Genomic DNA, 25,834 nt, shown 5'->3' with positions numbered 1-25,834 from the left:
GTAACACCCACTCATATCAGTACATGTGTCTCCAAGCTGTATTTCTGTAGGCCATATTCATCTCCATGGGGTGTTCTCATTCAGCTAAGAACATTTAACTGAAATGAAAGGGCCACTTCACACCACTGAGCCTCCTATGCTGCAGCTGGATGTGTAGACCCCCAATGGCTGGGACTCGGACTATTCTTGGCTCTGTCACTGGCCTGCTGGGTGACTGTGGCCAAGTCACATCATATCTGTGTCTCAGTTTCCCCTATAGTTTCATCTATACAAGGAGAAAAATAACTTTCCCTCCTTGAGATCTACTGACAAAAAGCGTTTGCAAGTGCGAACACTTATTACTTCTCCACAGACGTGACTGAACCGCACACCGATGTGATAATTACAAATGCCTAAGTGACCACTAAATCCTATCAACATTTTTCTTTTAAAAATGAAAAAACAAAACAAAACCCTAGGAAAACAAACAGCAAAAAGCTTCATTAACCTAGAGTGAAGGTTGCCCAAACATAGCTTGTGCTCCTCCAGAGTGTCTAAGTCAGCAGAACTCAAACTTGTGGGAAACAGGAAATACTGAGTTAAGGTAAATGTCTATGCAACTTTAACTCTGTCCCCCTGGAGCAGTCAATAACCACTGGGAATTATCTGCATTTGCTGTGTTAGATGTAGCTGACTAAATGGTTGAGGAATAAGCTGGAGTAGCTTTAAAGCGATGTGATTGCAATTTGTGGTGATCGGGGCCTTGGCCCTCGAAGGAGCGAGCCCCTTCTCTGATCCCTGTGTGAGAGTCGAAAGGAAAAAGTGACACATATGTGGTAGCAAGAGGTTCATGGTCAACTGGCAGAGGGGGGGGTACATACTGGAATCCTATAGGTTAGATACGTGCACGATTATATTTACCAGAAGGTAGCATGTGAGGTATCTACCAAGAACCAGTAGCCAACTAGTTTCATAATCATTGCAAAAATATACGTGTATATGTAATGTTGAGGGAATTATGTATCTGTATTGAAAATTATGTTCTTAAGATATGAGAGCAAAAGCAGGTCCCCAGGACGGGATAAACATGCTCCTGTTAGGTAGGAGGAAAGAGACGCTTATCTCTCTCTGGCTGGTCATGTGCATACTTTGTGGCCTGTTTCACAATGACAGGTTTCAGAGTAGCAGCCGTGTTAGTCTGTATTCGCAAAAAGAAAAGGAGTACTTGTGGCACCTTAGAGACTAACAAATTTATTAGAGCATAAGCTTTCGTGAGCTACAGTTGCATCCGATGAAGTGAGCTGTAGCTCACGAAAGCTTATGCTCTAATAAATTTGTTAGTCTCTAAGGTGCCACAAGTACTCCTTTTCTTTTTGTTTCACAATGGAGACCTATCTACAATCTGAGCTGAATTCACAATCTCTTGATTAGCAATTGACAAGAAAGGGACACAAAGGACCAGCATCCTGTTTACAAGAAAGGACAACAGCGTTTTTTGTTGTTTTTTTTTTGGGGGGGGGGAGGGTAGGGGGTGAAAGGGATAACTCTAGGTACAGGGATGTTTGCACTGATGAGGCAAGCTAACAGCATGGCTTGTCTCATGAATGACAATCACAGCCAAGGTTGGCTGTAATACACTGGAAGGATTTTGATAGAGCTTTTCACTATAGGTCATGACAGTACCTAGTTAAGTCAGTCTAGGTTCTAGAGTGCATGCTCTTTTATTTTATATGCAGCTATTGTTTCCAATATTTCTACTTGCTACCACTTGAATCTCTAACTCCATTAAATAAACATTTACTTGTTTTCACTATAGACTTATCCAAGTGCCGTGTGTTAAGTGGAGCAATGATCTGAGGTGTATCTGGTATCCTGGGATGTACTGATTTTTTGGAAGCTGTGAATACTGCAAATGTCCAGTGTACAATCCAGGTAGATGCTTGGAGATTGGAATGTGCCTATTGCTAACCTACAGAGGGATAGTGGAGTCCGTGTGGGCTGAGAGTAGAGTGTTTGTGTTGCCACTGGAGGCAGGGAGCTGACTCAGAGCAGGCACACACAAGGATTCCTCATGCTAAGGGCAGGTAGTAAGGTGGTGCTTCATAATCCTGGGAAGCATCACAACATGTAACTTGGGATATCCAGTACGCCTCATTTCAATGGTGCGTTGTGCAGGTTATGTCACTAGCAGAACATGGGGCAGTCTTGCCAGAGGGATTGTTAGCAGTTAGGTGGGAGATAAGAGTAGTCTGAGAGTATAATGATGGGTAAGCGAAGGCCAGTATTTGATGGTATTGTATCCATAAGGATGAAGGGGTTGAAGGACTTCAGTAGGCGTGGTGGTCTTTCTGTGGAGTAGGCTAAGTGTGTGAGTGTAGAGCAGGCATAGATAACTCCTGTTCAGTACAGGGCAGAGTGCAAAGCAGAGTGAAAATACATGGGCTTACTGGGGCATCACTCAAAGGAGGGCAGAGTTAAGGTTGAATGGGAACGTACTTTAACTAAATATTTCCTGGTTTTCACAAGTACGAGTTTTGCTGAAGTAGACGTTCTGGAAGTAGACATTCTAGACACGAGCTATTGCCAGGCAACCTTAACATAATTGATTATTTTTGCCATTTAATATCTTTTTAAGAAGTAATTGCAGACACTCGTGTTCACAAATTGCTAGTGTTTAGCCTTTAATAACCTTATCCAGCTTTTCCCCCACACCCCCTACATTCAGGGCTAGACAAAGATGATCTAATATTTGCTTTCAATATTGTTGTGCTAACTTACGTATTTTTTGCTTGTCCATCCTTGAAACACATTTGTCCAACTAGAGCAGCAGATTGGTCACCCAGGCACTGAAAGGATAGACATGTTCTTAGAAAAGAAGTGCATATGAATCACTGTGTAACAACAAACAATAACCTTAAATCAATTTCTTCTAAGCCTCTAATCCCAATTTGGGTCAATTGTGTACACTGTAAATGAGAAGGTAGTGAACACAAGCACAGTCTTCATGTATATTCATTCCTTCTCCCCTCTACTGAAACCTCCAACAAAAAGTGCCAATTAGTACCACCAGCTATGGTAACAATTAATTTAGCAAGTGTGATCAAGTGCAATATCTGCATGTGTTTGACATTACTGGTCAAATTCTCAGCTCACTTTAAGATTTGTACATGTAGACCTGGTTGTTGTATGGCTAGCTTTCATTTTCTGATGAGTTATCCATTTATGATGTTTACTTACTGTGAAGTGTCCTAGATTTCCATGGGACTATTTGTGAAATTTTTATTGCTAACATCCAGAAGAACCTCAGAGTTAATTAATACCTCAGGGGATGGAGGTTTTATGTAACTCTGAAATGTTCATAACTCTGAAAAAAACATTATGGTTGCTCTTTCAAAAGTTTACAGCTGAACATTGACTTAATACAGCTTTGAAACTTTACTATGCAGAAGAAAAAATGCTGCTTCCCCACCCCTTTTCCCCTGTAGTTTACATTAAGCACAGTACTGTCCTGTATTTGCTTTTGGGCAGGGGGGACAGGGAGGTGTCTCTGCTGCGGCCTGATTACGTACTTCTGGTTCCAAATGAGGTATATGGTTGACTGGTCAGTTCGTACTTCTGGTGTTCATAACTCTGAGGTTTTACTGTACTTGTTTGCATGATCAGGCCTTAATTAATTCACAGTAGTCTTCATTATTAGTGTAAGTTAGCAAGTATACTGTACTTGCTTAAAATGAAAGAATTTTGTTGCAAATACAAGTCAATTTTCTAAAATAATCAGTTTATTTTTAAGTTGTATCCAGTGAGGGTCTCTCCAAGCAGACCCAAGTCCTCACGCCAGAATTCAAATTGGAGAAGAACTCACCCCAGAAATTGGCACGCCTGTCAGGGCTCCAGATTTCTAACAAAAATACAGAAAGACAAACTTCAGTTTATTTTACACTGCTTGCTTATCAATTATTGTAACATTTAAGCAATGAGGGAAAGACACTTCAGTTTTTAATGGAGATATGCATGCTTCAGGTGAGGACAGAAACAGTTGCAGCAAAGAGCCCTCGTTCCAAAATTGGTAGTAACTTAAAAGCAAGGCATGATACTGTCATTTTAAAAGACTGCCTTTAAAAATTAAAAAATAAAATAAAGGTAGCATTTAAAAGAAAACCTGTGCTTTGACAAAAAGAGTTTCAACAATACTGAAAAGTTGCCTCTTGGCACAAGCTAGATATTACGTTGAAGAAGCCAGCTTGTAACAAACACTTTTTCTTTCATTCAGAGGCGCTCCGCAAAGACATTGTAAACTCTTTCTACTTGTTTGTGTTTTTACACTTTTTCATTTTACTATCAATGCCATATGGTGTAACAACTGTCATTGATAAAAATGGCATTTATAGATTAACAGTCTGCTCACTAATTTTGAGATAAAGATCTTTCCACTCTCAGGAACCCATAAAGTGTCACTGAGAGCTACATTACTTGGTCCAGCTCCCATTGACTTCGCTTTATATCACAATGACATCTCTTCAAAGCTACTCCAACTCATTCGTCCACCAGTCAGTCAGTTACATCTAACACAGTAACGCAGATAATTCCCATTGGCTATTGTCACTAGAAAATAGCTTTCTCAGGGAACCTTTATACTACAGGCTCTACAGTAGCAACTGTACCATTGGTTTCAGAGTAGCAGCCGTGTTAGTCTGTATTCGCAAAAAGAAAAGGAGTACTTGTGGCACCTTAGAGACTAACAAATTTATTAGAGCATAAGCTTTCGTGAGCTACAGCTCACTTCATCGGATGCATTTGGTGGAAAAAACAGAGGAGAGATTTATATACACACACACAGAGAACATGAACCACACACCACACAACAGAACCACTAACCCAGGAACCTATCCTTGCAACAAAGCCCGTTGCCAACTCTGTCCACATATCTATTCAGGGGATACCATCATAGGGCCTAATCACATCAGCCACACTATCAGAGGCTCCTTCACCTGCGCATCTACCAATGTGATATATGCCATCATGTGCCAGCAATGCCCCTCTGCCATGTACAGTGGCCAAACTGGACAGTCTCTACGTAAAAGAATGAATGGACACAAATCAGACGTCAAGAATTATAACATTCAAAAACCAGTTGGAGAACACTTCAATCTCTCTGGTCACTCGATCACAGACCTAAGAGTGGCTATACTTCAACAAAAAAGCTTCAAAAACAGACTCCAACGAGAGACTGCTGAATTGGAATTAATTTGCAAACTGGATACAATTAACTTAGGCTTGAAGAGAGACTGGGAATGGATGAGTCATTACACAAAGTAAAACTATTTCCCCATGGTATTTCTCCCCCCCACCCCTCCCCCCACTGTTCCTCTGATATTCTTGTTAACTGCTGGAATTAGCCTACCTGCTTGTCACCATGGAAGGTTTTCCTCCTTTTCCCCCCCCTGCTGTTGGTGATGGCTTATCTTAAGTGATCACTCTCCTTACAGTGTGTATGATAAACCCATTGTTTCATGTTCTCTGTGTGTGTGTGTATATAAATCTCTCCTCTGTTTTTTCCACCAAATGCATCCGATGAAGTGAGCTGTAGCTCACGAAAGCTTATGCTCTAATAAATTTGTTAGTCTCTAAGGTGCCACAAGTACTCCTTTTCTTTTTGCGAACTGTACCATTGTTGCATAGATATTTTCTACATCGACAGAAGGCATTTTGCCATCATCGTAGGTAACCCACCTCCCAAAGCAACATTCCCCATGTGGGGAGGTGGGGTAATTGGCTTCCTCCCCTCGGTAGAATACAAGAGAGAAGCATTGAGGTAGAGTGATGCCTTCCAGTTAAGGGACACAGCACGTCCTAGTGCTTACAGGAAGAACTTGGATTGCTACAGCAGCTTGGTTTGAATTCTTGTGTGAATAGGACCTCTGCTTAATCCATCAAAACAGATCTAAGATCAAAACAAACAGCAAGATTCATTCATTTACTCCATAGCCTAAGATAGAGGAATCCAGAATCCAGTTTTAGTTGTTTGCTTTTTATTTTAACTATATATGGAAAACTATCTTGTTAAAATAAGAAACAGGCCATCATTTGTGGTATGCTAGCATGTGGCCTGTATCAATAAGGTTCAACTAGATACTATGAACAGGCACTTTCCTATTACAAGTGATTGTGATAAGGTGATTTAACAAGTAAACAATAACAGAGGTCCTATTATAAGACCACACAGTGTTTTCAATCTAAGCAGCACTTCACAAAAACAACCATGTGCTAGAAAGATTCTTCAGCTGTATTCCTGTAAATGACCACAGGCATCACCAGGAATCAGTCCTACTTAAAATATCCTTTGCTTTTATTAACTAGTAGGTTCTTTCTTGAACTGTGACCATACATTTTCATTGAAGTCATGCATAAGACATGACAGTGCATTTCCAATTAGGAAATCTCAGTAGTTCCACAACTCCCATTTTAACTGATTGGGCTTTTTGATAGTTTTATATTAAAATGTATTTAAACAAACATGACAAAACTTATTTCTATTGCACTGAAATAACATGTGTTGTTCTCACTACAGAGCCAGACATACCTGTTTCTCTTTATAAATATATAAATTGTCAAGTCTTCAAAATTTATGCAAACGTACTAGTAACGCTGGCCACTTAACTGCAATGTCTCAATCTGGAGACGCTAGCTGTATCTGTTAGTTTTACAAATGTTATGTTGCATGCCTCTAAGTAAATGGAAATGCACTGTATCTGAACAGAATGGATGAGAAACTTGTGAACAGCCTAATGAATGTCTCTACTCACCAGGCTAGGGCACATTTTCTATAGTCAGCAAGAAAATAATAGGTAGGAAGGAGAAAGACCAAAAAAAGAGTTCATAATCAGCTATCCTGTCTCATTTCCCATGAATGGCTTTATCTCTTCTTCCAGTTGCTGCATTGGTTCAAGTCAGAATAAAATTCACTCTGATCTAATCCCTTCAAATTAGTAGACGCCAACTAAGATTCTTAGTACAAGCACATTTAGAACCTGGTTAAAAAAACCCAACAATAAAAAGCTACAAGTTTTTTGTTGTTTTTTTTTAAATTAAGAGCAATCCAGAATCTTTTTCTGGAGTTAACATAAAAGGACACCCTTCAAAGCAAAATAAATTCACAATAGGTAAACAGGATCCTGTCCTGCAGCCTTCATCCAGCCATGAAGCTCTGTTACTAAATTCTGCAAGTAAGCTCCACCTCTTTTCAACTGCATGATCACAGTTCAGCAATCACTCCTGGGGAAAGTCTCTGCAGGTTCTCTAAAAGCACTGTTTGATTACAAACACATCAACAATGCTCCAACATGTTTTTGTAACAAACTTTACTGACACACAAGCAACTAGAATTTACTTCTCTAAAGGAGGCAATACAAGATGGAATCTGCATTTCTTCCAACTCCCACAGAACCCTACCAAATCCTTTACTCAATCCCACCGGGATGCAACACTGAATGGGATTTAACCAGCATTCCTGCCACCAGGAAGACTCACATGGAAGCTGCCCATGGGAGTTTTGGCTGTTCTAGGAGCACTGGATGGTGGCCCCAGGAAGGGCACTATTTGAAACTATTTTATTGCTTTTAATCTGCTGCTTATAGATTAATTTGCCAGCTACTTAACAAAATTGAATAAGTAGTTCACAATAAGAATCAGATATTTACTAGTCTCAAAAAATCCCTTCCAACTGAGTTTTACTAGTTTGACACTCATCAAGAGTGTCTGCTGTTATCTGAAAAATTATCTTAATTTGACATACATACTATTAAAAAGGCTAACAGATGCCGACATTAAATTCATACCGTTTGATAAAGCAACCCACATTGTTCTAGAAAACTAGAGAGCCATTAGCTTGCTTTTAATCAGCGTAAAGTCTTTCAATCCACCCCAATAGCTATATCTTTGAGAAAACATACCATCAAACCATAAATCTCAGAGGAACTCCGCACTTTTGGAAGTATTTCCATAGGAACATCAAAAAAACTGAAAAAAAATATTTTGCATTTAGTTATGCTAGGGAAATTATTTTTACATTTTCTACTTTGAGACAAATTAAACATAATATAAAAGGGAACTTTGATGGCCATATCTTAGATCATGACCTAATGTCTTTCCTAGTAAGATGTGGGAGGGCATTGGAATGTTTGAGTTATGAAGCAATATTTGCTTTGTTGAGCATTTTATTGACAGATCCAACTCCATTTTTACTTTTGAAATAAAATAAAGTGAATACATGCTGGAGTATCAAAGAATTTAAGTTTAAATTTAAAGCAATGAGACTACCATTTTGCACTATACTTATGAAACATGCTGAAGGAGTAGTTGGGTACCTCAGAAATTAAAGGCAAACTATTAATATTTAAATCACTCCTGTGTACCAGGTCTTCAATATAGAAAGACACTAAGATCTGGCCTTTTCATTAATCCAAACAGTAGTTACGTAGCTATTTAGAGAGAATAAACCCTAATTGTTATATCCATAATAAATGCAACTAATCGCTCTTCTTGGTCACAAATGTGACCAGACAAGCATTGATGGAAGATTCTTATTTTGAAAAGCACAATTAGTGTCTGTCTTTACACATCATTGACTAATACAACTAATTCAACAGATTTAAATGAAAAATTAGACTTACTGGCAGAGTTCAGAATCCCACTCCAAGGAATGAATGTTGAACAACATCGTTCTACTGGCATTGGTGATATCTGTACAATGAACACCTCCATTCTTCCCACCCGTCAAACTCTGGAAAAAGCAACCAAGAATATTAGTAAAAAATAATAATAATAAAAAATTAGTCAACAGTTCAAACAAAATAATCCAGTTACTAGCCCACTAGTAACTGGTGAAAGTTTGAAAAGCCACCGTTTAATAGTCAGTTTTATAGTTAGCAAGAATGAAATCAATGAAGTATTTTGAGAAATAGAAATAGTATTTTTGCATCCCTGAGATAAAAGTTGGAACTTTGATATCTTTGCAATACTTGAATGAAGAGCAAGACCAAGATATCCATAATGGACAGAATATATAATGCATATACACAAAACAGGGATTATGAAAGGTTTACCAGTCTAAATTTTATGCAAGTTTTAATTTCTCCTCCACCCATATGTTCTAAGGCAGATGATTTTTTTGTATGTTTCTTTTTTAAATGTTGCTTGTAGCCACACAAGTACTGAGAAAGTTCCACAACAGATATAGCTCTGGTTATGTGACCTCCAGAGATTTCCTTTATCAACAGTTGGTATAAAGGTGGACAATGAAAATCTGTTATACAAAAAATTTTTTTTTAAAAAAGAACCCCCATACACATACCCATATAAGCCATGAATCAATGGTACCAAACATAGCTCGCCCATCACGAACAGCTTGCCTGATCTCTTCCACGTTGTCTAGGAGCCATCGAAGTTTCACTGCACTGAAATATGTGCTAAGTGGAAGGCCAGTCCTAGTCTGCAAGAGTGAGAGTCATTTAGGACATGCCATGAGTTAATTCCCTCCAGTGACTACTGTACTTGTCTATGAAGTTAGGGAAAGAGAAAGGAAACTCAAGATTCTTTATTTAAACCTTATTTTTCTTCTTTTTTAAAAAAGACCAAGCATTCCCAATACCGTAAAACCCTCACACACCAAAGCCAAAGACCAACATGCCTATGAACAAAGATCACAACAACTGATCAGTTTATGGTTCAAAGAGTGTCGACGTGGCAACAAGATAAAGGCATATGTAGACATCATATCTTGTTTACAATAGCTGCTTGGGGTAAGACAGCAAACACTGATGTTGCAATGAGCTACCTGACTCTGAAAGGATGAACTTTCAGTTACATTTGTAGCTTTATAGCCAAGCAAGTTGATATGCCGATTCACTGACCCACTCCTACCAGGTGCGGCTATAGAATAAAGAAGCAGGACATCATTTGGCCAGCATACAGCCACCAGGTTAAAAGCTGAATGTGAAAGGAAGATGGACTCTAGTGAAACCACTTCTCAACTCTCAAATTAGCCATATTAAATTAATGCTATAAATTAAAAGTTACTCTTTTAATTAACTTTTAGTATGACAAATGTAGGATGGGAAAGTGGGTTAAAGACCATATTAACTCCTATTCTAATGGAAGCCCTAATTCTTGAGTTTAGTGGGTTTAAGACAGGCATCTGGTACATAATGCCCAAGACTTCAAATAGAAAATCATTAAAACACAGAGACTATTTGGAAATCTTAATTTAAAGCATTACTAACTGGATATTCTAGAAAAATCCCTTACCTTAAAAAAGGATTTATTTTCCCCTGGAATTATTTTAAGAAGTCTCTCAACTGTTGGCTGGGTTCTCAGGTCAAGCCACACTACAAACCAAAATAGAGCACACACAGAAAACATAAGAATTCAACCACCATTTGCTATTTGTCATAGCCCAAGAACAGCAGAACTGTATAGCTTCTGATAAATATTGCTGAAGTCCTTAATATCAGGAAACTCGCACTAAAATATTTTTAGTAAAGAAAAAATTGATAGGAAAGACATTCATATGCATATTTCTGTATCATTGTAAAAAGGTAGAAGGGACAGGTAACCTCATTCTATTTGCAAGGCTAAGTGGTCTGTAACATCACAATATGACTTTCTACAAAGAGAGGCTACCAAGGACATACTTTGTGTTTCTCAGTCTATTCATGAACAATACAGAGGTCAAACAAGTGAGTGAGTAACCATACTTAATAGTTTACCAGAAGACCAAGGCCACTCAACTAGAAAGCTAAAAGTACATACAGTAATAGTTGATTATTTATTATTTCTCTGTAAATACTCAACTACAGCAGTAAACAGTGTTAAAGAATTATTGATGCTCAGTTTTACCTAAGATAAAGTCTTAAATGTCACACACTTGAACATTAAACACAAAAATCTTCTTGGAAGGAAGAACTTAAATCCCTTCTCTCAAAGCAATGCCAAGTTCAGGTTTCTGAAAGTTCTTAGGACCCTTCAATTCTACAGCAAAAGACAAGGCAGAACTTCAGACCTCTGACAAACACAAGCTGTCAACATTCTATTTTTCTGAAGCCCGATTAAAAGACTTATTAAGCTAAATTGTGACGTGATAGCTCATCTGATAGAATATTTAACTAGGATATTTTTCTGTGTAATTGACCATCAGAGGTTGCAAACACACAACTTTTGGGAAAGGCCACCAAAAGTTGTCATTATTATTAGCAGGTTCTAACAAGATTCATATAGGAATTCTAAAAATCTGCCAGTAAAACTGCAGCAAGGCTGTACTGAAAAGAAGAGTATATAAACTTTACGAAGCCATATACACCAGGCAGGCACTGTGATATGTACCAATAGCATTATATAGAGGTTCTCCAGTTGTCTTGTCCCAAACCACAGTTGTCTCTCTCTGATTGCTGACTCCAACAGCTGGAAAACAAACAAAGGAAGGGGGGAAAAAGTACACATTAGAGATTTTTAGAGAGCAGGCAGGGAAGAAAAGGAAGTGAAAGGAAAATAAAAACCTTTTGACTTATGCCTTTTACATTCTTGGTATACCACTTTTCTCTCATTTAAAAAAACTGAACTCTGCTCTACATCTCTTATTCTTCTGTTTGATGTTCACAAACAGACATGAACAAAGAAACTAAAGTTTTGTAACAACAGGCACTGCAGTGTAATGTGATCAGTATTTCATCCATTAGCTGCATAACCTCTTTGCAATCCCTGGGGAGAGAATTTTATTTGGTCTATTTGGCAAAACAATGCACTACTAGTAAGTGTCAGCAATATCTTATTTCCCCAACATGCAGAGCTTTTTTTGACATGGGGCTAAATCCTATTTCCTTTCTAATCACTGGCTTCATTACTGGATGATCTGACCTTCCCCAGTCCCCAAAGCATGTTCTCAAAAGCAACTAGTTACACATAAGAAACTGCAGCAATACCTTTTATGTTGGTGATGTCTATGTTTAGCTGGTTCAATTTCTCACATGTTTTCTCCACACATTCATAAACGGATTGCAAGATTTCCTTTGGATCTTGCTCTACCCATCTTTAATAAATATTAGACAGCAATCAAAAAAGAACCAAAACATGAGGCAAATGTTACATTTATGGAGAGCTGCATACAAATTCTAAGAGCATGCCATAAAGTCACTTGTTCACAATGTTAAAGAATATCAAAAAGTTAACTCAACTAGTTTTTCCTTCTAGTCAACTTGCTCTGATTCCACGTCAGAATGACCAATCTAATTCTGTATCATATAGAAAGTGTTTGTTTAATCAAGCAAACAAATAGTTTGAATAGTCAGTCTGCATTTTTAAAGAAAAAGTCAATGTGGTATTTCAAAATCTTCTACAGATACATGTATACAGCCTCAGTACAGAGGGGGAAAAGTCTGGGGATAACACCTGGTGAACAGTGTACAGCAAATTTAGAGCTACAGAATAAGTTGTGAAGACTTCATAGGTGAAGCTGGAGAATGTAAAGGTAAGCAAGTCAGTCAAGAGAATAAATAGTTTCACCATTTTAAGAAAGATTGGACAGTGGAAGAAAGAATGGGTGAGTGACTATTGCGAGGGTTGCACTTTCATAAACATTTTTAGGAATTAATAAGATTTCAATTCGGCCATACAAAGGAGGGAGTTTTTTTGTTTTGTTTTTAAAAAAGGATCTATTAAATTATTCTTTCTGACCACTCTAAAACATTAGCAACCAATTCCATATTCTTAACAGATTACTCACTGACTTCAAATGTAATTATGCATACATAGATCCTATTAAATAGGCTTTTGCCACGTTGAAAGGTAGACAGAAATGGAACAGAAGATATACAGAGATCATACCCTTCTTTAGGGAATTTCTGTTTTATTTCTACTTGATGGTGACTCAGGAGCTCTGCTGTTTTCGCATTAAAAACCTGCAAATAAAAAGGATACAGGTTAAATAAATTTATGCCTACAAGATTAGATAAACCATACTGAGGAGACAATAATAAAGTGAAGATATGTTACATTTCCATTGAGCATAGGGTTGCCAACTTTCTAATCACACCAAACCAAACACCCTTGCCCCACCCATTCTTCAAGGCCCTGCCCCCTGCTCACTCTATCCCCCCTCCCTCCATTGCTTGCTCTCCCCCACTCTCACTCACTTTCACTTGGCTGGGGCAGGGGCTTGGTGTACGGGAGGAGGTGAGGGCTCTGACTGGAGGTGCAGACTCTGGGGTTGAGCCAGAAATGAGGGATTAGGGTGTGAGAGAGGGCTATGTGCTAGGGCCGAGGGGTTTGGAGTGCAGGAGGGAGCTCAGGGCTGAGGCAGGGGGTTGAGGTGCACGCTCCAGCCGGGAGTGTGGGCTTTGGGATGGGGCTGGGGAACAGGGGTTTGGGGTACAGGAAGGAGCACAGGCTCCTGGAGGGACTTTGGGTACAGGAGGGGGTTCCAACCTGGAGCAAGGGAATGGGGTACAGTCAGGGCAATGGCTGGGGATGAATGGTTTGGGGTGCAGGGAAGGGGGTTGTGATGTGGGAGGGGGTGCAGGCTCCAGATGGGCAGCGCTTACCTCAGGCAGATCCTGGAAGCAGCCATCATGTCCAGCTCCTAGACGAAGGAGCTAGGCGGCTCTATACACTGCCTTCTGCCCACAGGCGCCATCCCTCCAGCTCCATTGGCTGCGGTTCTCAGCCAATGGGAGCTGCGGAGCCAGTGGTCAGAGCGGGGGCAGTGGGCGGAGCCCCCAAGGCTGCCCTTGTGCCTAGGGGCCGGACATGCTGGATGCTTCCAGGAGCCGTGAAGCGCCAGGGCTGGCAGGGAGCCTGCCTTAGCCCTGCTGCATCGCCGACTGAACTTTTAATGGTGCTGACCAGAGCACCATTTTTGACCAGCTGTTCTGGTTGAAAACCGGACACCTGGCAACCCTAGTTGAGCAACCTAGGCCTGTGTGTAAAATTACACCAAGTGATGTTAGACGTTATAGCTACTTTCTTTGTCCCCACCCATGCTTCCAAGTCAAGTAGCTAGTCATGAAGGTGGTAAAGTGATTTCATTTCTGTACTATCCAAAGTGATAAAATTAAGCTCAGAGACTCCCTTCTGCTATGATGCCAGAGAACACTGCCAGTTGTTAACTTGCCCCTTGCCTAGTAGTTATGTGGCATGCACAGCTAGATTACACAAAATATACTATGGTTATCTCAGCCTTCCTCTTCCCTCTAAATCTACTCATCTTGTGTTTCATCTACCTGTTCAGTCTTAGCATTAAGCTACACTAAACTCTTCAGGACAGGAAGGGACTGTCTATACTACATGTTTGTACAGTGCCTGGCATCAGGACTTCTAGGTGCTATGACAATATAAATAATCTCTTCCTCAGTGCACCTATTCAGCTTACATTAATGATTACAAGGGCTTGAGTGTGCACAACAATAGGAAAGAGATACGGAGAATTTAAAAAAAAAAAAAAGTCAAATGCCTAGTAACAAAGCCATTTACGAAGCATTTATTTCGCTAAAATCAGACTACACCTTTTGGCACATTAGCAACATTCATACACGCTCCCAAATGGAGGACAGCGCATTCCTGTCTTTCTTTCAGCTAAGAAGGATGCTTGCACAAATGGGTGAAGTCACTCAAACAACTTAATGGCCGCACATTTTAAGCCAGGCAAAGCTTTCACTCCCAAGCCAACAAGGGCTGAAGTAGTGAGAAGGCAGCACACTCATCCACATTTTGCCAGCCTTGGTGTTGGTTCCCACATAACTATTTACCACCAGCAGGACGCTATCATCAATTGGGACAAATTCTCAATAGAAATTCTCCACCTCTGCAATCAAATATCATCCCTACATAGAACACCTGCCAGAATACTGACAGGGCATAACTGGGCAAGTGTTCCCTCTGTTCTCCTTAGATGCATTCAGTCTACTTCTAGCACCATCTCAACCAAAGCAGCAGACACTGTCTCTACCACAAAGCAAGAGAGATCAAAAAGTCTGAAGACAAATAAAAACAATCCATTCCCATAAGAATGAGCTCTCAAAACTGGATACTCTCATAAAGAACCAACCTTCCACACAAACTTCCTCGTGGTTGGACTTTACAAAAACTAGACAAGCCATTTACAAAACACACTTTGCTTCTCTACAAAAGAAAAAGGACACTAAGCTATCTAAACTGCTATATGCCACAAGGGGCCACAACAATGGTTCCCGTAACCCGCCCAGCAATATTGTTAATCTAACTATACTCTTAGCCCAGCAGAAGAATCTGTCCTATCTTGGGGCCTCTCCTTTTGCCCCTCCACCCCCACGAACATGATACAGTTCTGTGGTGACCTAGAATCCTATTTTCGACGTCTCAGACTCAAGGAATATTTCCAACACACCTCTGACCAACATATTAACCCACAGAGACCTTCCTGCCAACACTACAAAAAGAAGGATTCTGGGTGGACTCCTCCTGAAGGTCGAAACAGCAGCCTGGATTTCTACATAGACTGCTTCCGCCAACGTGCACGAGCTGAAATTGTGGAAAAGCAGCATCGCTTACCCCATAACCTCAGCCATGCAGAACACACACAGTGCCATCCACAGCCTCAGAAACAACTCTGACATCATAATCAAAAAGGCTGACAAAGGAGGTGCTGTCATCATCATGAATAGGTCGGAGTATGAACAAGAGGCTACTAGACAGCTCTCCAACACCACTTTCTATAAGCCATTACCCTCTGATCCCACTGAGAGTTACCAAAAGAAACTACAGCATTTGCTCAAGAAACTCCCTGAAAAAGCACAAGAACAAATCCGCACAGACACAACCCTGGAGCCCCGACCTGGGGTATTCTATCTGCTACCCAAGATCCATAAACCTGGAAATCCTGGACGCCCCATCATCTCAGGCATTGGCACCCTGACAGCAGGATTGTCTGGCTATATAGACTCCCTCCTCAGGCCCTTCGTTACCAGCACTCCCAGCTATCTTCGAGATAACACTGACTTCCTGAGGAAACTACAGTCCATTGGTGATCTTCCTAAAAACACCATCCTAGCCACTATGGATGTAGAAGCCCTCTACACCAACATTCCACACAAAGATGGACTACAAGCCGTCAGGAACAGTATCCCCGATACTGTCACGGCTAACCTGGGGGCTGAACTCTGTGACTTTGTCCCCACCCATAACTATTTCACATTTGGGGACAATGTATACCTTCAAATCAGCGGCACTGCGATGGGTACCCGCATGGCCCCACAGTATGCCAACATTTTTATGGCTGACTTAGAACAACGCTTCCTCAGCTCTCGTCCCCTAATGCCCCTACTCTACTTGCGCTACATTGATGACATCTTCATCATCTGGACCCATGGAAAAGAAGCTCTTGAGGAATTCCACCAGGATTTCAACAATTTCCATCCCACCATCAACCTCAGCCTGGACCAGTCCACACAAGAGATCCACTTCCTGGACACTACGGTGCTAATAAGCGATGGTCACATAAACATCACCCTATATCGGAAACCTACTGACCGCTATTCCTACCTACATGCCTCTAGCTTTCATCCAGATCATACCACTCGATCCATTGTCTACAGCCAAGCGCTACGATATAACCGCATTTGCTCCAACCCCTCAGACAGAGACAAACACCTACAAGATCTCTATCATGCATTCCTACAACTACAATACCCACCTGCTGAAGTGAAGAAACAGATTGACAGAGCCAGAAGAGTACCCAGAAGTCACCTACTACAGGACAGGCCCAACAAAGAAAACAACAGAACGCCACTAGCCATCACCTTCAGCCCCCAACTAAAACCTCTCCAACGCATCATCAAGGATCTACAACCTATCCTGAAGGACGACCCATCACTCTCACAGATCTTGGGAGACAGACCAGTCCTTGCTTACAGACAGCCCCCCAATCTGAAGCAAATACTCACCAGCAACCACACACCACACAACAGAACCACTAACCCAGGAACCTATCCTTGCAACAAAGCCCGTTGCCAACTCTGTCCACATATCTATTCAGGGGATACCATCATAGGGCCTAATCACATCAGCCACACTATCAGAGGCTCCTTCACCTGCGCATCTACCAATGTGATATATGCCATCATGTGCCAGCAATGCCCCTCTGCCATGTACAGTGGCCAAACTGGACAGTCTCTACGTAAAAGAATGAATGGACACAAATCAGACGTCAAGAATTATAACATTCACAAACCAGTTGGAGAACACTTCAATCTCTCTGGTCACTCGATCACAGACCTAAGAGTGGCTATCCTTCAACAAAAAGGCTTCAGAAACAGACTCCAACGAGAGACTGCTGAATTGGAATTAATTTGCAAACTGGATACAATTAACTTAGGCTTGAATAGAGACTGGGAATGGATGAGTCATTACACAAAATAAAACTATTTCCCCATGGTATTTCTCCCTCCCACCTCACCCCCCACTGTTCCTCTGATATTCTTGTTAACTGCTGGAATTAGCCTACCTTGCTTGTCACCATGAAAGGTTTTCCTCCTTTCCCCCCCCTGCTGCTGGTGATGGCTTATCTTAAGTGATCACTCTCCTTACAGTGTGTATGATAAACCCATTGTTTCATGTTCTCTGTGTGTGTGTGTATATAAATCTCTCCTCTGTTTTTTCCACCAAATGCATCCGATGAAGTGAGCTGTAGCTCACGAAAGCTTATGCTCTAATAAATTTGTTAGTCTCTAAGGTGCCACAAGTACTCCTTTTCTTCATTCCCATATAGCAATCCTAGCCTCCTAACACATGGAGCAAAACCAAAACATGCTTTAGACACCAGACCAATACCTAACAAATAGAAAATACAAGCCAGACTGACAAAATCTGTTCTGATATCAGTGATGCAGGTAAGCCAAAAATAAAACCAGGTTTTTGAGACAGTTCCTGTCCTTTCCCCCAATCAGTTTTCCTCCCCCGCTGATTCAGATGATCTCAGGCAAGAGCAATCAAAAGTTCATTTTGGCCTGAATGTGCACTTAGCAGCCACAAAAAACTTCCTACTACTTGACTTCCGAAGTCATTTTGCAATACACAGACTTATGTGCTCATTCAATTCCCAGAACACACACATTAATTCCATTACAGTGTTTAGTCACCAAAAGTATAAATAAGAATGGAGAAGCAGCATAAACTAATGTGCTAAGAGTAAGTCAAAATCTTTCTATTCAGAAGTGGAAGGTAACAATAGAGTGTGAGGACAAACTGGTCAGTTGTTTTAGTACTGTATTTGTCATTTTGCTTTCAGAGACTGTGGACTTAGTACCTGCTACACTGTTTTGCTTCTCTTGATGCCTTAAATTAAGGCAGGGACTAACATGATATAAGGAAATAGCTTTGGAGCCATTTGCAATGTAACAGGCTACTGTATAGCATGACATTAACATACACCTCTTGCCATGGTATATCAAAAAAAACAACCCAAAAACAAAGCCAAACATTGACCCAATATATCCTGGGGCAAGACAGTTGACAGCAAAACTTGAGCATTCCTCGGGGCTGCTTTGAGTTATAGCAGTCAGCCTAATGCTGCCAGTGACCATTGTGGCATGCATTACAGCTCTGCCTTCCTGACAGATGCCCTGCACTGGGATTCCTAAGAGACCAGCTATTATAACAGCCTAATAGAATGTCTGTGGTGAGGAAATTCTCCCCAACCCCTTGAGGGATTACTTACAGCCTCTACATGTAATTTCAGCTGGACAACAGGAGAGAATACTGTTGCCCAAAAAGAGAGACAAGTTTTGGCTCACTTTGGCTAACTGTTTCAGCCAGGAATAACCAACATGCAAACAAAGATTGAGTCACTCAATCTTTGGGTGACTAAGTCATAGAAAAGATCAAACGGGCATTTAAAATGCTAGGGTTTTGAGATAAAGTTGAGCCCCAGAGTTTGGGAAGGCAGGGGTTAGACTGTACAGGGGACAGTAACTACCATATGCAGAAAAGACTGCTGAATGCCCATCCTGCTATGGAACACCTGATAAAACACTAAATTATTGAAATGCCAATGTAACAGCTTTCAAATCAGGATTACAGACTATAATTGAGGAAGGAATTGGAGACAAGAGGAGGGATGTGACACGGGCTGAGCATTGGAAGAATGAGAGGGTGAATATTCCTTGCAGTGAATAAAGTTTACCAGTTTCTAGAATCTACCTATCATAGAGCAAGGGAAATCCTTCCCTGAGGAAGTTCCAGTGGAAAAAAATGCTAGTTTGATGATCTCTTGGTGACCTCTAAGATACTTTATATACCTCTGTGCTCTCTTGTATAGCATTGTCTATATGTAGATTCCACTTTACTAACACTGAGATCTAATCACAAAAGTCTGGTTAAAAGGTGTTACAAAGCTCTCGTTGTGTACAGGTAGTCTTACAACAAATTATTGAAAAAATTAAACCAGCATTCTCCCTTAAACAATTTTATTGCATACATCTTTAATTGTATAGCTATACAGTCAATGCTGCAACAAATTTAATACAAAAAGAAAAGGAGTACTTGTGGCACCTTAGAGACTAACAAATTTATTAGAGCATAAGCTTTCGTGAGCTACAGCTCACTTCATCGTAGCTCACGAAAGCTTATGCTCTAATAAATTTGTTAGTCTCTAAGGTGCCACAAGTACTCCTTTTCTTTTTGCGAATACAGACTAACACGGCTGCTACTCTGAAATTTAATACAGTCATATTTACAAAAAAAATCTCTAAGGAGCGTCAAGCTATATGTTAGATATGCCATTTCTTTTGTTTTAATGTGATTCTCCTTGTTATTCTGAAAAAATTTTAAGTTAAACCAGTTTTGCTGGTTTAAGTTATGCCTTTTGCTGTTTGGCAAAGAAAACAAAACCCTCATAAAAACTTAATCATCAGCCTCTAAAAAGAGGTAGAAAAGGGTGTTTGGAGTCAAACACCTAGGATTTTTGGTAAAAAGGGGAGGGACTAAAAAGTCCTCCCCCATAAACTATTGCTTCCAGGGCTGCCACTTGACAGACACAAAGAAAGTACCTACTGACAAAGGATGAAATAAGTTTAATGGACAAAAGGTGACAGTCTGCAAGTTGTGCAGAATTTTACTTTATTTTTCCTTTTCATAGAATATCAGGGTTGGAAGAGACCTCAGGAGGTCATCTAGTCCAACCCCCTGCTCAAAGCAGGGCCAATCCTCAACTAAATCATCCCAGCCAGGACTTTGTCAAGCCTGACCTTAAAAACCTCTAAAAAAAGATTCCACCACCTCCCTAGGTAACCCAGTCCAGTGCTTCCCCACCCTCCTAGTGAAAAGGTTTTTCCTAATATCCAACCTAAACCTCCCCCACTACAACTTGAGACCATTACTCCTTGTTCTGTCATCTGCTACTACTGAGAACAGTCTAGATCCATCCTCTTTGGAACCCCCTTTCAGGTAGTTGAAAGCAGCTATCAAATCCCCCCTCATTCTTCTCTTCTGCAGACTAAACAATCCCATTTCCCTCAGCCTCTCCTCATAAGTCATGTGTTCCAGTCCCCTAATCATTTTTGTTGCCTTCCGCTGGACTCTTTCCAATTTTTCCACATCCTTTTTGTAGTGTGGGGCCCAAAACTGGACACAGTACTTCAGATGAGGCCTCACCAATGTCGAATAGAGAGGAACGATCACGTCCCTCGATCTGCTGGCAATGCCCCTACTTATACAGCCCAAAATGCCATTGGCCTTCTTGGCAACAAGGGCACACTGTTGACTCATATCCAGCTTCTCGTCCACTGTAACCCCAGGTCCTTTTCTGCAGAACTGCTGCCTAGGTATTCAGTCCCTAGTCTGTAGCAGTGCACGGGATTCTTCCGTCCTAAGTGCAGGACTCTGCACTTGTCCTTTTTCAACCTCATCAGATTTCTTTTCGCCCAGTCCTCCAATTTGCCTAGGGCCCTCTGTATCCTATCCCTACCCTCCAGCGTATTTACCTCTCCTCCCAGTTTAGAGTAATCTGCAAACTTGCTGAGGGTGCAATCCATGCCATCCTCCAGATCATTAATGAAGATACTGAACAAAACCGGCCCGAGGACCGACCCTTGGGGTACTCCACTTGATACCGGCTGCCAACTAGACATGGAGCCATTGATCACTACCTGTTGAGCCCGACAGCTTTCTATCCAGCTTACAGTCCATTCATCCAGCCCATACTTCTTTAACTTGCTGGCAAGAATACTTTGGGAGACCGTGTCAAAAGCTTTGCTAAAATAATTGTCAAGTAATTTAGGTAATTGTCAAGACATATCAAAAGGTACCAATTAGAATATCTGAAATATTTTAATTTTCTTAAGTATCTTCTGGTTGGCTAGGCTCACATAAATTCTGCCTTGCCCTAAGAAGTTAGATGACCCTACTTACTCATCAGTTAATTTACAGAATGAGGCTGAAGAGGTCACTTTAGTTACTGGAAGCCAAGATTTCTTTTATCTAGTTGCCATTTTTGGTTAGTCAAAGAAAGAGTGTTTACAGTCTGATGCAATTTTACCTTAAGTGTTCATTATATAAATGTTAGAACAGAACAAAGATTCTATTATAACAACACCTCTCTTTTAAAGTGAGTAACTGGCAGGCTGACAGACCTAGAATCTGGGATAACAGATTTAGTCACAACACAGGCAACAGCCACTGAGGTTCTCTGCTCTACCCAGCCAAAGTGCCTCAACCTTTACCCAACAGGACCCTCTCTGTGGGCTAGATGTAGTTCAATCTTCATAGCCATCAATCCCTGGCCTCTCTGAAACTGCCAACAAGTGCACCAATTAGTGATGATAGTGCTGGCAGCTTTACGCTATGCACACCTGTCCAATGTGAACAGGGATAAGAAAAAACCCTCAGTCAATTGCCTGTCAAATGCCAAATACTCTAGATGATTAGTTACACACCTAGGCCAGATTTTAATCCATCTAAGAGCATTTGTTTTGTCTACCTGATTTTTCCACCCATGCTTTGAAATATCTTTTAGTGGTATCCAGAGGGTTTAAATGCAATGTAGGATTCACACACATTTTTCTCACTCACCCAAGGAAGAGAACCGCACAGCATTTTAACTCCATGACCATATCTTTAGTCCTGATAATAACAAATATCACTTGGAAGTTACCTAAAATCACATGGTCAGAGTAATATTCACACTGCTGCTACAAGTGCTTCTGTATTAATAATAGGCATAGGCAAGGTAAGTAGCTGTTGCCTCCTACTGAGATGGATGATGCAGACATAAAAAGAAAAAAAAACAGTTGGAAATGATAGGGAAAGACATACATGAAGACGAAAACAAGCATAGAAGCCAAGACATTAAGGTGGATAGGTAAAAAGAGGCTAGATCTAGTGAAAAAACAGACTAACAGAACACTAGATTTATAACAGTAGACTGGTACCTGAAACATTTCCCTTGTAAAATGGTATGTTCCCTCAGCAAGTCTCCCCCCATTTAGTGTTATTTCTATTTTATGCATATTCATTTATTCTGAGCGAACGATGTGGTAGAGCATAGGTCCCTCTATACTCTTTTCACAATGTTGATGTTTATGAGTTAACTCTCTGCTCACTGAGGTAAAAGGAGATCTCTTGACATTCAAGTTCATGGCACTTTTTATTTTTGTAATATTTCAATCACACTGCTATTTTAAGAGAACAGCTACATTTTGCAATTTTTTAAATTAAAAAAGAATTAGGAGTGGTTGCAGGTACTACAGCTGCACCTATATAGTCCTGGAAATTTACAATCACACTTCTGTTTTTTAAAAATATTTTCCTCCTCTTTGTGTGTTTATAATACAACCAGAAGAGGAAACTAATCTCACAAGGGTGAAAACTAGTCTGACTACTATACAAAATGCTGTCAAAAGGAGACATTTAAAAACAAAACAAAACAGATTTTTTCTCCAATCCTTATAGTTAAAGTAACCTGACATGTTACATGTAACTAAAGTTAATATAAAAAAAAAAAAAAAGGGAATTTTGAAGTTGGGAGAGTCTCTTAAGTCTACTCAAAAGGAGCTTTCGCCAAATAAAATCACTGGTACAAATAAAGCAGATAACTTGAACACTTGAAATTAGGTTTTTCCATATTTTCGTTTTCCTAGTTGGCATACGCAAGGTAACTGCATGTATTGCCACCGCTAGGGCCATTCCTCAGCTGCCAGTCTAGAATTCCTTTCCACCCCCAGATTTTATTTCATCATTTGACAATTCTGTAAGGAAAAGGGCAAGGGGAAATAAATTTTTATATCTGTCAAGATGACACTCAATTCCAGACTAGTCCCCCTCTCCAGCAACTCATCTGCATGGAATAGATTCCATTTAGGAATTGTTTTTTTTGGCAACCTGCAAGAACAAGAATTCCCCCCCCCCCCAGTTTGTATACTCTGTGCATTTGGCAGCACCTTGTATATAGTAAGTTTCAGTCTCTCAGTATAATTAGTTCCCACATTTTTTTTTAATCTACTATGATCTACAATAGTCCAACATTCTTCCACTCTGCTGATCAGAAACAAAATGTTTATAGGCAATTTACATAATTTAAAACTCATTTCTACTCACAAAAATATGCTGAGTCCACAATTTTTGCATAAGACCACCAGTGAGAGTCAAGGGGAGCTCTGCATGCCGTGTGATGGTGGGAAGGTTGAATGAAGGTTTATATTATAATAGCACCCAAATGGCTGGGGCCTCCATTGCGATTAAACTAGTTTATTTAATTATTAAATAATCCATAAATTTATTTTTACAATTCCCTTCTCTACAATTTAGTTTCACTTTCTGCTCTGGGAAACAAGCTGATAATTAATTCTGGGGAAATAAGCTGACACCTAATTTCGGTAATCACCCTTCCAAATAACTCTCAGTTTGGGTTTTTAAATAAATAACATAAAAGAACCATTACTGGCCTTAAGCTTTGTGCACTAGCTTTCCGAGCAAATATATTTTAGTTAAGCTGTGGTGCATACCAGGGCCTTTAATTATCTTTATAATTTGAGGACCTATCGAAGACCTGTAGACTGAAGACTTACACATATACTTAAACTTTTTGCACTGTGAAAAGTCCATTTAAGTCACTAGAACTTCTCAGCGTGTAAAGTTAAGCGTGTGCTAAGTCTTCGCAGAATTGGGGCTTACCTGTGGCATTAGCAGGAGTCATTATTCATACAGGCAGAAACAGGCTTCAGAGTGGCAGTGCAGTTGAGTCACTGTGCTATTTTACACTACTCATTATCAGTAACTTTAAGGCAAGCCACGGGACCGGATTCTGTGCAGGCACCTGGTTTACACATTTCACATCTACACATGTTGGCTGGGTTCACAGTGGATGTAAGCCACTCCCAAATCAGAAAAGTAACATTTCATACGTGTCAGCAACAACACAAGGTGCAGTGTAGCCGCAGAGAATCAGAGCCAGGGGGAGAATCCTGCAGCTGCTGAACTCAGTGGTGAAACACCTAGTGGATTCAATGGTGTGCTGCACACTAAGCCCAGGTCCATAGGACCCAGAGCTGAAGTGGTCTAACAGGGCTAAAAACTGCCGTGTAGCCTTCAGGCTCAGGCTGGAGTCCAGACACTGAGACACCTCAAAAAGGGAGGGTCTCAGAGCCCAGGCTCCAGCCCAAGCCTGAATGTCTACACTACAATGTTTAGCCCCGAAGCCTATGAGTTTAAGTCAATTGACCCAGGCTCTGAGACTCTCTCATTGCAGCGGTGGTGTACCAGTGTTTCCAAACCCAGGCTTGCTCACCCACACTGCATTGTGAACCTAGTTTTACAATTGCTAGACCCAGTTCTCACAGTGCTGCTGACTCGGTCATAGTGCACTACGTAGACCTTTCAAAGTAGCAGCCGTGTTAGTCTGTAGCCGCAAAAAGAAAAGGAGGACTTGTGGCACCTTAGTCCTCCTTTTCTTTTTACATAGACCTTGTAACGCCAGCCTGCAAAGTGACAGGGCTTGGACCCAATTCACGAGGGGACTCAGGCTCTGACCCACCCCTAAGCAGGCACCTGGGACTGCAGGTCCGAGTCAGAGGGATTTACGTGCAGACGGAAGGAGGGCTTGCTGGTCTCTCCAAGGGAGGTCAAACCGGAGTCTGAGCCAGGGCTCCGTGTGGACATACCCAACGGGGCCCGGCTATCGCGCCGCCTACCAGAGGTGCTGCTGGCCAGCTCCCCATGCCCGCAGGCGGGATGGCGGGTCTCCGAGCAGAGCCCTCCCTGGGGGCGGCCCCTGCCACGGGGCCAGAGGCGCACTGGACGCAGCAGCCGCAGCCGCGGGCAGAGCCAGGGGGCACCGGCTCCCATCCCAGGGCACCGCGCCGCCCCAGCAGCAGGCGGAGCCCGCGTGGCGCGGCTCACTCACCAGGAAGCGCGTGGAGCTGGTGCCCTGGTCGATCGAACCCACCAGCGGCCCCAGCACCACTCGCTGCGACGCAGCCATGGGAGCCGCTCGCGAGCCGCGTCTCCTAGGCGACCCGGGCCGCGGACTACAGGGCAGAACGCTCTCCCGCGTCTCCAGCGCCCTCTCTGCCTGCGTACGCAGCCGGCACGTGGCTCCGCTCTGGGCTCCGGGGGAGGGGAGAGGGCGCCGGCCGACACGCTGCGCCGCCCCGGCCAATCAGCGCGCGGGGCGCGGAGGAGGGCGAGGCGCGGGCAACGGGCCAACGTTCGGCGGCGGCGGCGGCGGCGGGGGAGGGGGGATTGACCCTGCGGCTGCAGGCGGTCACGTGCCGCAGGCGGCAGCTGGCTCTGCGAGTGGGTTGTCCAGGGTGTCCTGAGGGCGGAGCCCAGGCGCGGGGAGGCG

General features: G+C 41.7%; 1 protein-coding gene across 5 annotated transcripts in view; it reads right to left on the bottom strand.

The window, feature by feature from the left end:
• The window catches only part of GK (glycerol kinase), a 55,905-nt gene extending 30,294 nt beyond the window's left edge, over positions 1–25,611 (bottom strand). For 2 of the 5 annotated variants that reach the window (XM_038380400.2, XM_038380355.2), the window contains exons 1-11: positions 25,394–25,606; positions 12,853–12,926; positions 11,952–12,058; positions 11,356–11,433; positions 10,282–10,361; positions 9,329–9,466; positions 8,649–8,758; positions 7,929–7,995; positions 6,783–6,800; positions 3,842–3,877; positions 2,758–2,825 (exon numbers count right to left, since the gene is read on the bottom strand). In XM_038380400.2, the coding sequence (XP_038236328.1) occupies positions 2,758–2,825; positions 3,842–3,877; positions 6,783–6,800; positions 7,929–7,995; positions 8,649–8,758; positions 9,329–9,466; positions 10,282–10,361; positions 11,356–11,433; positions 11,952–12,058; positions 12,853–12,926; positions 25,394–25,471 (854 nt within the window). In that variant the 5' untranslated portion in view covers positions 25,472–25,606. Of the gene's footprint in view, positions 1–2,757; positions 2,826–3,841; positions 3,878–6,782; positions 6,801–7,928; positions 7,996–8,648; positions 8,759–9,328; positions 9,467–10,281; positions 10,362–11,355; positions 11,434–11,951; positions 12,059–12,852; positions 12,927–25,393 lie in introns of all 5 variants that reach the window. The other 3 variants (XM_038380381.2, XM_038380388.2, XM_038380373.2) reach the window with 3 other exon arrangements.
• Between the last annotated feature and the right edge of the window lie 223 nt (positions 25,612–25,834).

The sequence above is a fragment of the Dermochelys coriacea genome, chromosome 1 (genome assembly GCF_009764565.3).
Source record: "Dermochelys coriacea isolate rDerCor1 chromosome 1, rDerCor1.pri.v4, whole genome shotgun sequence".
Classification (NCBI taxonomy): Eukaryota; Metazoa; Chordata; order Testudines; family Dermochelyidae; genus Dermochelys; species Dermochelys coriacea.
This window is presented reverse-complemented; position numbering and strand designations above follow the sequence as displayed.